Source organism: Trichechus manatus, unplaced genomic scaffold (assembly GCF_000243295.1).
Source record: "Trichechus manatus latirostris isolate Lorelei unplaced genomic scaffold, TriManLat1.0 scaffold00005, whole genome shotgun sequence".
Lineage (NCBI taxonomy): Eukaryota > Metazoa > Chordata > Mammalia > Sirenia > Trichechidae > Trichechus > Trichechus manatus.
The window spans coordinates 27,683,918-27,699,559 of record NW_004443941.1 but is presented as its reverse complement, the minus strand read 5'-3'; the positions used below and the strand labels follow the sequence as shown (position 1 = coordinate 27,699,559).

At 41.6% G+C, this 15,642-nt stretch overlaps 1 protein-coding gene across 1 annotated transcript in view; it reads left to right on the top strand.

Moving 5' to 3' along the window:
* CRIM1 (cysteine rich transmembrane BMP regulator 1) overlaps nt 1-15,642 on the top strand; it is a 262,328-nt gene that overhangs the window by 226,428 nt on the left and 20,258 nt on the right. The window contains exon 13 of the mRNA XM_004369565.2: nt 3,779-4,000. Coding sequence (XP_004369622.1) covers nt 3,779-4,000 — 222 coding nt within the window. The remainder of the gene's footprint in view (nt 1-3,778; nt 4,001-15,642) is intronic.

The window sequence follows — 15,642 nt, the reverse complement described above, 5'->3', positions numbered from 1 at the left end:
GAGAATCCCTGCAAGCAAAACAATTTCATTGTTTATTTCCTGGAATTAGAAAAAAGTAGAGCAAAAAGGAGAGAGGGAGGTAGAAAAGAAAAAAGAAAGAATGAGTGAACACCAGCAAAAGAACTGGTAAAGATAAAATAACGAAGTAAATATTTGAAAGCAAAAGTATAAAAAAGGAATCTCTGAAGCAGGAAAAATGGAGAGACCCAAAGAAAGAAGATACCATGGACAGGATTCCCAAATGACATTTTTAGCCAAGGTCCAGTTAGGAGCCTCCTGCTGATGGAATAAGACCTGTAACTCTGGATCTCAGCTTTAACGCTCAGTCCATCACTGCCAGCATATCTCATCATCCTCTGGGGTCATTTCCAGGCCTCAGGAAGAGACCTTCAGACTCTAGGACATTCATTTCAGCTGTCGTGTCATAACTTCACTGCTGTCCCTGTCTCATCTTCTAAATTTTTAGGCACAAGGTTTGATGTTGCGCGCAAGACCTAGGATATTGAAACCCACAGAAACTTCGCAGTAATTTGCAGAGCTTAGTGTTGACAAGATCTCTGGATGTTGCAAATGGTTAACATGCTTGGTGGCTGTGATGGTTAAGTTTGTGTGTCAACTTGGCTGGACCAAGATTCTCAGTGGTTTGGCAGTTATGTGATGGGGTAGTTTGGCAGTTATGTAATGGTGTAGTCATCCTCCATGATGTGATCAGCCAATCGTTTGTAAGGGGAGTTTCCTCAGGGGTTTGTCCTGCATCCAATATACATACATGGACGTTCTGGCAAAGTTTGATTGCTTGCTCTGGATCCTGCATACAACTCGTCCTCATCTGACCTCTAGTTCTTGGGACTTGAGCCGGTGGTCTGCCGTATTGCCTGCTGATCTTGGAATTCGTCAGCCTCTGCATCCTGTGAGCCAGCAGTGTGCTGTCTTACCTGTTGATCTTGGATTCATTCGCCTCCGCAGTCCGTGAACCAGCAGCCTGCCATCTGGCCTGCCAATCTTGGGTTTGTCAGCCCCTGCAGCTACATGAGTCAGAAGCCTCCAGCCTGACGCCTGACACACGGACTTGGAATTTGCCAGCCTCTGCAGCCTTGTGAGCCATTTCCTTCAGATAAATATGTGTGTGTGTGTATACATATATATACATGCACACACACAACACACACAACACACACAACACACACAACACACACACACACACACACACACACACACACACACACACACCCTTCACCGGTTTTGCTTCTCTAGAGAACCCAGCCTAAGACAGCTGCTAACCGAACCATTGGAGGTTCAGGTCCACCCAGAGGCACCTCGGAAGAAAGGCCTGGTGATCTACTTTCAAAAAATCAGTCATTGAAAACCCTGTGGAGCACAGTTCTGCTCTGACACTCATGAGGTTGCCATGAGTCAGAGTTGACTCAACAACTCTTGATGGTGGTGGTGGTGGTGGTAGAGTGTTGACAAGAGTGAGTTGTCCTTATTTCCAGCCAAAGCAAAAGTTAGCATTGGTCAATCTCTTAAAGAAGTTACGCCTAGACATGGATGACTTCAAAAAGGTCATTGAGAAAGTAGTTCCTGACTCCAAAAATGTCATTGAGAAAGTAGTTCCATCGTACTAGCTTTAACCCATGTGGATGTGATCTGTGGAACCATGCCTGAAGTAGAACCTAGAGCACATTTGGAGCACTGGAACCAGTGACTGTTCTTTCACTTTTCTCGGCTGCCTTGGGGACCAGTAGAGGAAATCTGGTTACACAGCTTAAAGGAGAGGGTGAGGGCAGGCTCCATTATGCTGACTTCCCTCTGTTCCTCAAGTCAGGCCAGAATGAAGTAAGTCTCTTGGCCTCAAAGGGATTGTTCTTGTCAAATCAAACTTGCTGGCTGTGTGGTATATTCATAAGGTTGATAGAGGGAGAATGTGACATTTAAAGCTTGGGTATCTCTGTGTTAACTCCATGTCAATCCTAGTTATCTCTGTATTGTGGCTTAAAGTAGAGTTCACAAAGTTGATTCTGAGAGCAGCAATGATAACTGTTTGGATCATGTATCCATTTCCTCAGATAAGAAAATGTGGTTCTGTTAGAGGTTTTCTAGGTAGGACCATCATGGCTGTTTGTAGACTCGTAGGTGGTGAAGGTGGTTGGAAGTGCTTTCTTAACATCAGGGAGATTGTGACACTTGTAAACTAGGAACCTCACACATTTTCCTCTGTTGTATCCTAGTCATATTTCTACTTGGGGCTACAGTTTTCATGTAATTTCAGTCAGTACCAAAACCGAAAGAGATATTTGGGTTTTCTGGTGATGTTCTTTTCAAGTTGTAACTCGATCTGGGGACCCTCTGAGTAGCAAAGACACAGATGACTTGCAGGTGATTTCTCTGTGTGTGCATCCTTATGAGTGATTTAGATTTCCCATCATCTTTCAGCCATTAATGTGAATGCCTGAACATTAGAATGTTAAATATTGGGGGTTTTTTTAAATTGTGATTTAGGTGAGAGTTTACAGCTCAAGATAATTTTTTCTCATTCGAAAGTTCATGCATATATTTTTTGTGGTATTGGTTGCAATCCCCACAATGTGACAGCACCCTCCCACTTTCTGCCCCGGGTTCCCTGTGTCCGTTCATCCAGTTCCTGTCCCTTCTTGCCTTCTTGTCCTCCCTTTGGACAGGAGTTGTCCATTTGGTCTTGTATATTTGATTGAACTAAGAAGCACGTTCCTCACGTGTATTTAATTTTTGTTTTATAGGCCTGTCTTATCTTTGTCTGAAAAGTGGACTTCGGGAATGGTTTCAGTTCTGGGTTAACAGAGTGTCCAGGGGCTGTAGTTTCCGGGGTTCTTTCAGACTCTGTGAGGCCATTAAGTCTGGTCTTTTTACGTGAATTTGAATTCTGTTCTACGTTTTTCTCCTGTTCTGAGTATAGGTGTTTTCTGATAGTCTGGTACAATGAAAATCTTTTTGAATGTTGGTTAGTTGGATTGAATGTGGCTACAAGTAAGAGAAAATCCACCTAGAGTTTTCAAACAGAAGTTTATTTACATAAACTACAAGAAGTTTGGAGCAGATGTTTTTGAGCATTGATTTAGTGGCTCGGTGATAATCAAGTTCAACTTGGCCTTTCTCTTACAAGTATAAAAAGGATATTACATCTACACGCAACACACTCACATTTAAGGCAGGAAGAATATGGAAGGATGGTAGCAATACCCACCAAAAAACCAAACCTACTGCTGTTGGGTCGATTCAGACTCATAGCAACCCAAGAGGGTTTCCAAGGCTGTAAACGTGTATGGAAGCAGACTGCCACATCTTTCTCCCTTGGAGTCACTGGTGGTTTTGAACCGCCAGCCTTTTGGTTAGTAGTCAATTGCTTTAACCACTGCCCCACCAGGGCTTCTCCAGCCTTTCCCTTATTAGCTATTAGATGCAATTGTCCACAACCAGGTGATGTACTCCTCCCCCTCCCCCCCCTACTTGCAAAGGAGACTGGGAAAGCAGGAGCAGGATTGTTTTGATTGACTTACAGCCATTGTGATGGAAGTCCTGGGACCACCCCAATAAAATCAGGGTTTTATTAAGCTAAGGAAGAAGGGTAGAGTAGATGTTGGGTAAGCAACTAGCAGAATTGAAGTCATTTTTTAAAGGAGGCACCCAAAGCCGTAGTAACTGGGTGCACTTTTTATAAAACAGAATGAAACTCTGTATGTTGCACAGTTGGTGGCCTGCAGCATCTTCATTTCCCTGCTGACCTGTATGTTCGTTTTTCCAGATGAACCTCTTCAGCCTTCTTCATCCCATAATGACAGCGTGCCTAGTTACTGCAAAAATGATGAAGGGGATATATTCCTGGCAGCTGAGTCCTGGAAGCCTGACGTTTGTACCAGCTGTGTATGCATGGATAGCGTAATTAGCTGTTTCTCTGAGTCTTGCCCTTCAGTATCCTGTGAAAGACCCGTTTTGAGAAAGGGCCAGTGTTGTCCCTACTGCATAGGTAAGACCAAGAAAAAAATCCTTCATCTCTACCAGTGGCCACTAAATCTGCAATGACAGCTGGTTACTTAAATCAGTTAATATTTTTGAAATTAGTTTTTCTGGTTGACATCCAAACAAACTCAAAATAGTAGCGTCAGGCAGAGTTTAAGAAATGCTCTTTGAGAATGACATGATGTTGTGGAGCTTGTCATGTTCTATTGGGCTCCTTTGCTATTTCAGGATTTTCAATATCAAATCCTCTTTCTCCATTGTATATTTACAATGTTTTTCCCCCCAGATGGAAACACCATGTCTCATACTAGAGTATCCTTAGTATATAAAGCTTGCTGCTTCCTTGAGATCAATTAATAATATGAAATACCAGTTTAATCTCTTGGTTTTTCTTCTGCTGACACTTAATTGATCCCCTTTAAACTGTGTAGTTGTCCATTTTGAGGGCCTGGGGGCACAAAGTGAGGCTTGAATAACTGGCAGCCCTCTCCATCTTGTGACCTTTAGTGATTCATCTTGTAAGCAGAGGACAAATGTATATTAGCCCCTGACGTCCGTACAAAAACAGTCCTGTAGACATAAGTCAGATGTTGTTCTGGAGTCCAGAAGGCAAGTCTGAGACAGCTGGCAACTCTAATAAAGGCTAAGTCCCTGTTCCCCAGGCTCTCACTGTCTTTTATTGCTTTTGTATCCAGTAAAACTCATAAAGTCAAGTGAAAGACAATGACATATCTCAATCCGGTAGTGAACCTATGATCAGAGTAGCAGATGAAAAATTAGGCAAATTAGGTGTTGTGCATTTATTGTTAGAGACTTTGTATACTTGGCAGATGAAAATCATTGCACATATTTGGGGTGACACCTGTGAAATGAGGAGAGATCTTCTGGCCATAGCTTTGGCACTTTCAATAGATGAGCTGTGAGTTGCGCCCAGGTGCATCTTGGCCTTGCCTTAACTCAAGCTTATCAGCACAGCTCCGCCTCCTTTTTGTCTTGTGACATCTGGCCTAGGCTACTTCTCTGAGTCTTACTGTGCGTGTTCATATATAAGAGATGGAAAGGTATTTTAAAAACAATTTCTGCCCTCAGGAATTATACACAGCTAGACTTTCTCAATGTAACGGCCAAGGGAACATTACAAGTTATGTTTTGAAAGCTAAATTCTCTTCTTCTGATAACAGTAACCATATATATGATTTATTCTTCAAATCATGATGTTTTTCGATAGTGAAATTGGGGCTATCAATAATTAGGATGAAACAACCAGGAGTGCCCCAAGGAAACCAAGACATATGGTCACCCTGCCTTTTAGTGACTGGGACACTGGGTTCTGCTCTAATGCTCGTAAGCTTTGTAGCTCCAAAGGGAAGCCAGAAATGTATCAAGGCCCAGTTCACCGTCACTTCCCATTTCAAAGAGCTGACCCAAATCTGTATGAAAATCGTGCTGCCTTTGGTGAGATGAAAATGAGAGGTGATCACAACTAGGTTAACATTTCAAGCCAGTGGAGAATAAAAGCACAGCCACTATTTTTTTAACTGTTTAAATATGAAAACATTGATATTAAAGTCAGCTAGGGACGCTTCAGCAGCCCTGGATCATACTTGGGAAACCAGGTCCCAGGAGGCCTGAGAATTGGTTACCTTCAGAGCAAAACTCTAGCAGCAAATCTGTCGTGTGTTGAAAATTCTCAGATTGTTTTGTGTAGATAAGTTCCTCTTCTGTTTTCCAGCTTAGTTAGTAAATTCATAATTAGTGAGTTACTTAATTTGTAGATTTGTTTCCATATGGTAATACTATATCATGCATTTCTCGTAAAACCAGTTTGACAAATTCAGAATTATAGAAAGAGACCTGCAGATCATAGTATTCTGGGTCCTTTCCTTTTGGTTTCTTTTTTTTTTTTTTTTTTGCCTTCATATCTCCTATTCTGGTTTCTGCAGCATTTAGACTGCACATTCTGCTTTAGTGAAGGGGGGAGGGGATGCAGAGGGAATATGGATTTGGTCCAAATTTGTGATTTGGATTTTAAATTAGATTGTAGGCGCTTTCTCTAATTTGTGGTTCATACAAGCTGAAAATGGCATAATGGAAATGTCATTGATGTTACATCTCCCTCCACAAGTCCCCCCACTCCAGAATGATGCGTGTATAATTGTATCATATAAACCCATGAGTTACCTTCAGGGGACACGCTGGGGAGACTTAACATTTGGTGAGCACTGACTGTGCTGTGTTCGCCCACTGGTTCACCATAATACTTCATGCATGTTGTTGTATTGTTGAAACAGCCATGAAACCCCTTCTGTCTGCATCAGTCTTGCTTTGCAGGCAGCCTTGTTAGATTGGCCTTTATCTTTTCTTATCTAGGACCCCTTATGTCCAAGCATATAAAGTCAAGTTCAGTACAAGACTGATATAGGAATTCCTTATCTGACTCTCCAGTTTGCTCCCTTAGGCTTTTCAGGCTTGTTCTCTTCTCAGTTAAGAGGTCCTGGCTCCAGTCAGCCTGGTCTCTGTCTAAGGGCACCGACCCACGGTGATGCGATCACATACAAGCAGGAACAGGCTGTATCTCAGTGGCAGAACCTTCGTCACCATCCAAAGATCACTTTAGAAAAGGAAAAGCATGGAAACACCCATCCTTTTTTATGTCTTAAAGCGCCCACTTGTTTTTTTCATTGGGACCAATGCTTGCACTGTTTCCTGTTTTAGGCTGTCTCTGAAGGCTGCTCCTTGCTAACCTAGATTACCTGTTCCCAGAATCATGTGTGCTAACTGTTAGAGTGCACCAACTGCCTCACCCCAGTCTACAAGAGCTGACCTCGCCACACTGCAGGTCCCCTGGGTAAACAGTCTTCCTAATTAGTCAAAGGTAGATCTCTATAAACCTCAGACCCTTCTCTAATCTAATGTCTTTTTTTAGTGATAAAGCCCCTAAACAAAAGCTTCTTGCTTTCACCTATCCATTTTTCTTACAAGAGAAGTGAAAGTGACTATGCTACTAAAAGAAGTCTTCTACTTAGAGAATTTGTGTTCTTTTCAGCTAAATTGTCAAGTCACTAATGTGTGATGATAATGCCTCTCTTTTGATGTATGAGGGCCTCATATTATGTGTACTAATAGAATGTGTAATGCAGACATAATTAATAGTAGGACTGATGAACAGCTTTGTCTAATTAATTATAATACCCATCATTAGGGAACTCATCCTTGTACTAGATAGAAACTGAGTAGTAATTACCTAATCAGTTTAATGTAACATCTTCTGGTTCCCTACTTTTCTCTGTTCTAGCTTCCTACACAAATACATGCAAATTTATATTTTATTTTCATAGTCTTTTGGACTGTAACTATGCCTTATAGAATGAGGAACAAGAATCAGAAGATGACTTGAGTATAAATCAGGTGGAGATAAGAGGTCTGGTGGGAATTCTAATGTATGATAACAGATTTGATGTATGGTTCCTTGTAAAACAGCAGATACCTCAGTCATGACACATATCATTATGCGAGATAGGACTGTCTTAAAGCTTCTCATGGCCTTATCTCTGGCTACATGCCTTTCTAGAACTTTCCAAAGCAAAAATTGTTTTAGTGCTTCAATGAGATCTTTTTTCTGTGACTCCCAGGAGACGGGAGATAAGTACACCAACAGCCCTTACACTACGTGCACTCATTGTGTCCCTGTGGATGCTCGCCCTGAGCACATCACTCTTGCTCTAATGTTTGTGGCCAGTGGTGCTTTTACTGGTGCGCTGGGCTGGACTAGCAGCCTCCAGAAGGGGGGCATTTCAGCAGAATCTCACCATGTCCAGGTATTCAGTCATTCATGTTAAAATACTATTTATTAAGAAAGAGTACTACTTTGACCATAAAGATCCTTCCTTAGTTTAATTTATGGGATCTTCAAGCTCATATAGCTGCTGCATCATACCTGTTGACTCTGGAACTCATGGTGCTCAGGTGTGTACCCTGATCAAGCTATTCTATTAAACAGGACTGATCTTAATTAAGCAAATCTTGTGTTGGCCAAGTAATGAGTATCACTCAGTACATAGAATATTTTTTTGAAAATTGTGATTTGGCAAGTATTTCTTTATTTGTTGTTGTTAGGTGCTGTCAAGTCGATTCTGACTCATAGCAACCTGATGTAACAGAGTAGAACTGCCCCATAGAGTTTTCTAGACTAATCTTTATGGAAGCAGATCACTAGGTCTTTCTCACACAGAGCCACTGGGCGGGTTCAAACCACCAACCTTTCAGTTAGCAGCCAAGCACTTAACGGTTGTGCCACCAGGGCTCCTTTTATTTATCTGTAACCATGTGTTATTTTAGAAAATATTTGAAGTCAGATATCTAGAGTCATGTTTGTTTGCTGGAAATTCCTGAATCAGTGCATCTTTCTCAGTTAAACAGTTTTTTTCAAATCTTGGTTATTTTTGATGATAGTTATTTGGAGGGTAGTTATCACATGGAACAAAATTAAGACATTCTGATTACATGTCTACAGGTCATTTAGAGTATCTTTTAAGTATCGTTAAGTGTCTTGTGTCTTTAAGGATCTGTGAAAATAAGTACCATTATAGATGGTACATGAAAAATGATTTTCTTGCAGGTTGAACATCTGTCTGGTTAATATTTGGTGTTAGCTGTATGGAGCTTTCGTACAGAGTCATGCTGGCTCACGCTTATTTGGCTGTGATGTTATAATTGCATTTCTTCTCCATGGTGATCTTCAACTAGCAAATGATTAATAATATTTCTCCTTAATAGGGGTGTTGTCTATTCCTTATATTAAGTCAATCTATTATACAGTGTTACTTTTTGCTTAGATTTCTCTTTACTACTAACTCCATCAAAATGGTCTTTTCCTAGCGATACATATAAATAGTATCTCTTTGGAACATCTGTTGATCGTTGTGTATGCGACTCAGCTCAGGAACCAAACAGTAAATATTCAGTTCAACATCCTTGAACATACAGCATGTGGAATTTAATGTGCATTTTTAAACCATAATGTTATCATACTAGCATCTTCATTGAAACATTTTTCATTGCTGTTTTTCCAATGTATTTTTCTTAAAATTAAAAACTTCTGCATGCTGGAAAGAGACCCTACCATGGTGCCAAAGGGTTATGATCCCCGGTCTGTCACCTTCTAGCTATGTATCTGGTGGTAGGACGTACCCCTAGCTCAGTTTCCTCATCTGTAAGATGGGAAAAAGAGTATTGTCCCATGCTTCACAAAAGTGCTATGAAAATTAAGTGACAAAATATACAAATGTGAGAAAAGTACTTTATAATTGGTAAAACAGAATGCAGATGTATATTGGTTCAGTAGAGTTACAGCTCTTTTAACACAGATTGCAGCTGATCTGAGTAGCATGCATCAAATCGATTCTAGTATCTCACTTTAAATAAAACCCCTGCTTTTCTGCAAAAGAAAGGTCTGGATATAGCATCTCAGCGCTGAGACTTTGAAGGGCAAAAATGTTTTAGATAATGCTTCAGTTTGGGGTAATACCTCATCCTGCCTGCTCTCACCTTAAACTAGTCTGTGGCTGCTTCAGTCTCCTTACTGTGATCCTGATGGAGACAGCACACTCTCTGAGGGTTTGTGTGTACTGTGTCGTGTCGGTGCCTCACCCACAGACCTCAGAGCTTCTCCCCTTTCACACCCCTGGACTCAGTTTTTTGTTTACATTTAGAGGCTAATCCCATTTGAGGAGTACATGAGTTTATTGTGCATGATCTTCTGATTCCTAGAAACAGTACGTGACATTTATAATCAGGACATACTCTGGTAGGAAAGAGATCTTATATGCCTCCTGCACATTCTTCACACCTGTCACTTACTGTGGCCCCTATGTTGCAGCCCCACTTGTCACACATACTGCAAGTATGATTTAAATGAAAGGAAGGAGAAGTGATCTAAAGGCATAGGAAGGGAAGTAGGATGCTTTTCTGTTTATTACATAGAGGGTGAAAAAAAAACATTCTGGTTGTTGTGCACTGTACTAACTTTGGAACTAGCCTAAAGTTATCATAATAAAAATAAACAGTGTTTGTTTAGGTCTTACCCTACACCCTAGGAAGCATCTCATCTTGCTTTTCCCATAAGTAGCTTCTCTTCTCACTCCAGTATCCTTTTCAGGTTCCCTGCTGTGTAAACAGAAATTTAAGTTGTTCCAGTTAACTTTGGGACAACTGTCTGAGTGCCATCACATTTATTAGTGTTTCCAGAAAAATCCATTAGCATATGATGCCTTTTGCCTCTTATTTCTGTCCAGGGGTCCAAACCTCGCTACAAGTCGGAATTGACTCGATGGCATTGGGTTTGGTTTTGGTGTTGGTAATGGCCAAGGAGCAAGGAGGGCTTAGTGGGTCAGTGGTAGAACGTTGCCTTCCATGCGGAGACTTGGGTTTGACTCCCAGCCAGTACACCTTATACGCAGCCACTACGCATCTGTTTAGTGGAGGTTTATGTATTGCTATAATGCTGAACAGGTTTCAGGGGAGCTTCCAGACTAAGACAAACTAGGAAGAAAGGCCTGGTGATGTACTTCCAAAAATCAGCCAGTGAAAACTGTGGATCGCAATGGTCCAATCCACAACCCATCATGAAGATGGTACAGGACCAGGCAGTGTTTCATTCTGTTGTGCAGGAGGGCACCATGAGTTGGAGGCTGACTCGGTGACAGCTAACAACAATATGAATGTTGGGGGAAAAGACCCCCTCTACAGGAGGGCCTGAGGAGAGGAGACGGAAGCAGACCTATAGTCAATCTGCAGACCCTCTGGAGGCTGCTGGCAGAGTATTCCTAACAGCACTTGGGCTGTGGCAGGACAGAACATCTCCTGTAGGTGCAGAAATGCCAATCTGGGAAGTCCAGTGGCTTATGATTGCATTTCTTCTCCATGAGGATCTTCAACTAGCTAATGATTAATAATGTTTCTCCTTAATAGGGGCTATTCCTTATAGTAATTCCTTATATGAAAACCTCAAAGTTTTCTTACTTTTACAAGTTCTAAAGGAAAATATATGTTTTCCTTCTAATTTGGGCCACTTTGACCTTTCTTTGTTCTGGTCTGCCTTTAGACTCAATTTATACATCTTCAAAATGATTTCTTTGTACATTTCTCCACGTGCCTATAGATGTGCCTTGGGACTGTGAGCCTTGATGTGCATTTAAAGTTAAAGTTGAAAATGGGATGTTTTCTTGTATTTCTATCCATGAAGTGATTAATAATCGGCCTAAGATAGATGCTTAATACAAGTGTGAAGTGATGTTGCTGACAGGCTGTGCCCTCTGTGCATGCAGTGAGAATTGGCCAGACATCACTGTGCTTGTCAGTTTGATGAGACTTCTGTTGATAGAACTCAGTAGTGTTTCTAATTCCTCAGAGCCCTGCACAATCGCCTATTTCTTTCTGGTATGTTAAAGAAACTTGAAAGACTCTTTTCACCTTCATAAGTAGGCCAAAGCTTCCTAGTCCAAGAAATAGAATAGGATAAAAACAAAAATGGACTTCGAGAAAGGTCTTAAAACTGTAGTCCAGTCTGCTTTCACAGCTGTTAAGGTAACTATATAGAGATAGGAGTCGGCCTATATGGCAACGTTTGTCTCAACTTCTTTTTTTTTTTTTAAATAAAGATAGATTAAGAACAGATGTTTTATTTATTAGAAGCTAAAAGTTTTATTCAAGTTTCAAGTCAAATCAATAAATATTTCTCTCATTTTTAGCTAAAAAGCCTTTAATCATTTACTGAAAGATTTACCACATATTAGATCTCTGCCTCATTGAAATTGTCTAGGCCATGTACATCAGTTTTAGCAGGACTTCAGTGGACCTCAGCTTTGAAGGCCTGGTTAGTCAGTGTATTCAAAATCATTCATGATCTTCTATGCCTGTGGTCTCTTCAAACCTGTAAGTAACCTGTAGACTGTTTGCTCGGATTCTTTCTTAATTGCAATTTTAGTTTGTTTAAGTCTCCTTTTTACATTAAAAAAGTGAAGCTGTTTCTAAAACAGGAGGCTCTCACATGCCATTTATTTGCCCAGCATGGCGTTCGCATGCAGCACAGGCCCAACTTGGAATACAGAAATGAAGAAGACATCCTTCCTGCTCTGAAGAGGCTCGTAGGTCCTTCATTTAAGAGAAACTAAGATATAAGCGAATGACGTTTTATTCCTCTGTGGTAGGTAGAGAAAGAGTGCTATGATGCATTATTACGTTTGTAAACTAATACTTTAAAAAGTACTTCTCCTGTACTTTAACCAAGTCAGCGGTGTCATTGGGAATACTTGGCCACCTTTTCCACTCCCTTTTCTAAATCTTTTGTTACCCGTAGTGTACATGGTACCCTTTTACACCTGCCTAAATCAGTTCACTAAAGCTTTCTTTAAATCCCTCAGACCGAAAACTTAGATCAAATTGAAGTATGATGTTAGCAGGGCCTGCTGTCTTGCGTATCTTCTCCAAACATTTAGCATGTCTGTTTCGATGTGGAATCACCCAAAGCTGATGAGACCCTCAGGATCCAGGAGCATTTCCCGAAGGTCAGGGGCTTTCTCTGCCTGATTCATTGCTGCACCCCCAGTGCTTAGGGCAGTGCTGTCTGCGGGCCTTCGATCATGCATAGGTACAGAAGGAGTGAGCCCCATGCTGCGGCACGATGTCAGGTTATTTTGCAGGGGGACTTACTCTGAATGTAAGAGCTGCATTTGGTTTCTTGGCCACCAGGATCCCAGAGCAAATTACTTTTCAGGGCTCTAAATAGTGCTCAGGAGATTTGAAGAACTATGCCATTTCTAAAGCTGCCTAACTTCTCTCTGGGAAGTTGCTCTCACACCAAGATTGACTTCATGACCACCAGAACCAGTTTTAGAATCAGATTTAGTATCTATACAAGAAAGGTGTCTCCTAGTCAGAAGCTGAAAAATCCAACCAGAACACAGGTTAGAGTGGACTTTAATTTTTTTTTATCCTTCCCCAAATGAAAGAGGGGGAAAATTTAGAGATGCTTTATTTTCAGGGGCGAATGCATACATCATGATCAGCTGCAGAGCAAGGGCTGTGATTCCTGAAATCCTAAATTGGATCTTTACTTGGAGAAGAAAACAATACAATTCTACATTCCAAACTTCCCCCAGCAGTTAATTAGCTTTATAGTGTAATTAGTAAAATAGCTCCAGAGTACAAAGTCCAGCCTTTACAGCCTGTTACGCCTTCTTGAAAAGAAGCACAATCGCGAGGTTTAAACAGTTGGAGAAGTCAGCTCAAAATGAGTTAACATGTCAAGACTTTCCCACTTCTTTCTCCCCTTTCATATCAACCAGAATCAAGAGAAAGTGACAAAACCCCATTCTGAATTCTCTGAACTCTACCACTGAAAGACATCACATATTTTTATTGTAGTCATACATGATGCAGGATGATGTTGCTTATATTTGAATCCAAAAAAGATCAGACCTGTGTCTGAGCACTGCATGAGTTAAACAGTCCAGTGGGAGGAGCCACCTTGGCACGAGGGCTCCAGGTTCCTGACACATAATGTTAGTAGTTATTTCAGAAACAAATCCTCATCTTTTAGCAGGGACTTTGTTTCTGAAAAAGGCCAAAAGCCACTTCAAGCTGAATCTGATGGATAAGATAGAGGCCAGAGCTGAGGAAACTAAATACCACTGCTGATCAGAACCAAGGTGTGACCATGAAATAGTAACTATCCTCCTTAGCATGTTTCAAAAATTGACTCTGGGTGCCATCCTAAAAGGAAAATTCCAAAGCTGTGTGAAGCAACAGCAGTATCGTTGGAATAAGTTTATCGCCTTCTACAATGACTACTTAGAAGGGGTCACATTTGTTCGGATATGTAACTCCTGACGTGTTTGTTTTAAAAATAAACCTTATTGTATTAGAGTCATACCTCATGTTTTCCTTGGCACATTCTCCGCTAATCCTCGTCCTCTGCAGGAGACAGCAAGAGGGAGAGGCCTGAGAAGAGAGAGAAGTGTTAAACAGAGATTTCCCAAAGGAGGACCATAAGTCCTCAATAGCCACCTTGTTGTCTCCGTTCCTTGCTGGGCCTGGGCTAGACGTGTGGTGCAGAGAGTTGGAGGGTAATTTACCTGTGAGACAAAGACCTTTGTCCCCAACAAAGCTAAGAGGTAGGGAAACCGAGTGCCCATTTTCCACAGTCAGTCAGCAGTAACAGCTTTTGTTCGTGTGGCACTGATACCTGCCCAGGAAACGGGGCCTCCCAGAGGTTACCCAACTCAGTATGTGGCAGGTGAGGGTGTGTGGGGCTGTGATGCCTGCCGCACTTTGGTTCCATCCTCACCCTGCCCCTTACTATCCATGCACCTCCCTATGCCTTGGTTTTCTGTGGAATTGAAACAATAATAATACTTTGTCATTGGGCTTTAGAGATCAAATAGAATGGACTTGTAAAATGCTCATCACAGTACCTGGTACATACTAGGCATTCAGTAACTAGAAGTTACCGTTATTACTCAATACTGAAGAATAAAACTAATGTCATTGTCAGTGTAAGCAAACCAGTTGGAGTGATAAATATGCTGGTCAAAATTAAAAGAGACAACCCACTCCATGGCCAAATATAAACAGGTTATAGGTTATTTTTAGTTTGACAGTCCCGTCTCTGTTTCTACCTCCCTCTTCAGCCTGAATGCTTAATATGCTTTTATATCTACTGTCAATTTAGACTACGCAGCTTCCCCTAAAGATTACAGTGTCTTAATGAACTGATTATTTAGAACCTCAAAGTTCACAGAAGAGCCACCATGTCTCCCATGGAAAACTCAAACACTGCACTGTATATTCAGAAGTGATGTCTGCAGGTTTCGAGTCTGGCTGATCAGCCCAATCAAGCCTGACAATCAAGCCCCTGTTTAAAATGTGTCCCTATAGAAGCCAGCACAACTTGTATAAGGCAGGGTCATGGAAGCTCCATAGATACCTCCAAACTCCCTGAGGGATTCAATTGCTGGGCTGAGGGCTGTGGGAACCATGGTCTCAGGGAACATCTAGCTCAGTTGGCATAACATAGTTTATAAAGAAAATGTTCTACATTCTACTTTGATGAGTAGTGTCTGGGGTCTTAAAAGCCTGTGAACAGCCATCTAAGATACTCCACTGGTCTCACCCTTTTGGCAGCAAGGGAGAATGAAGCAAGCTAAAGACACAAGGGAAAGATTAGTCCAATGAACTAATGGACCACATCTACCACGGCCTGCACCAGACTGAGTCCAGTACAACTATAGATGGTGCCCGGCTACCACCACTGACTGCTCTGACAGGGATCACAATAGAGTCCCGGACAGAGCTGGATAAAAAGGCAGAACAAAATTCTAACTCGCAAAAAAAGACCCAACTTACTGTTCTGACAGAGACTGGAGAAACCCCGAGAGTATGGCTGCCAGACACCCTTTTAGCTCAGAAATGAAGTCACTCCCGAGGTTCACCCTTTGGCCAAAGATTAGATAGCCCCATAAAACAAAACGAGACTAAAGGGGCACAACAGCCCAGGGACAAGGACTAGAAGGCAGGAGGGGACAGGAAAGCTGGTAATAGGGAACCCAAGGTCGAGAAGGGAGAGTGTTGACATGTCGTGGGGTTGTTAAC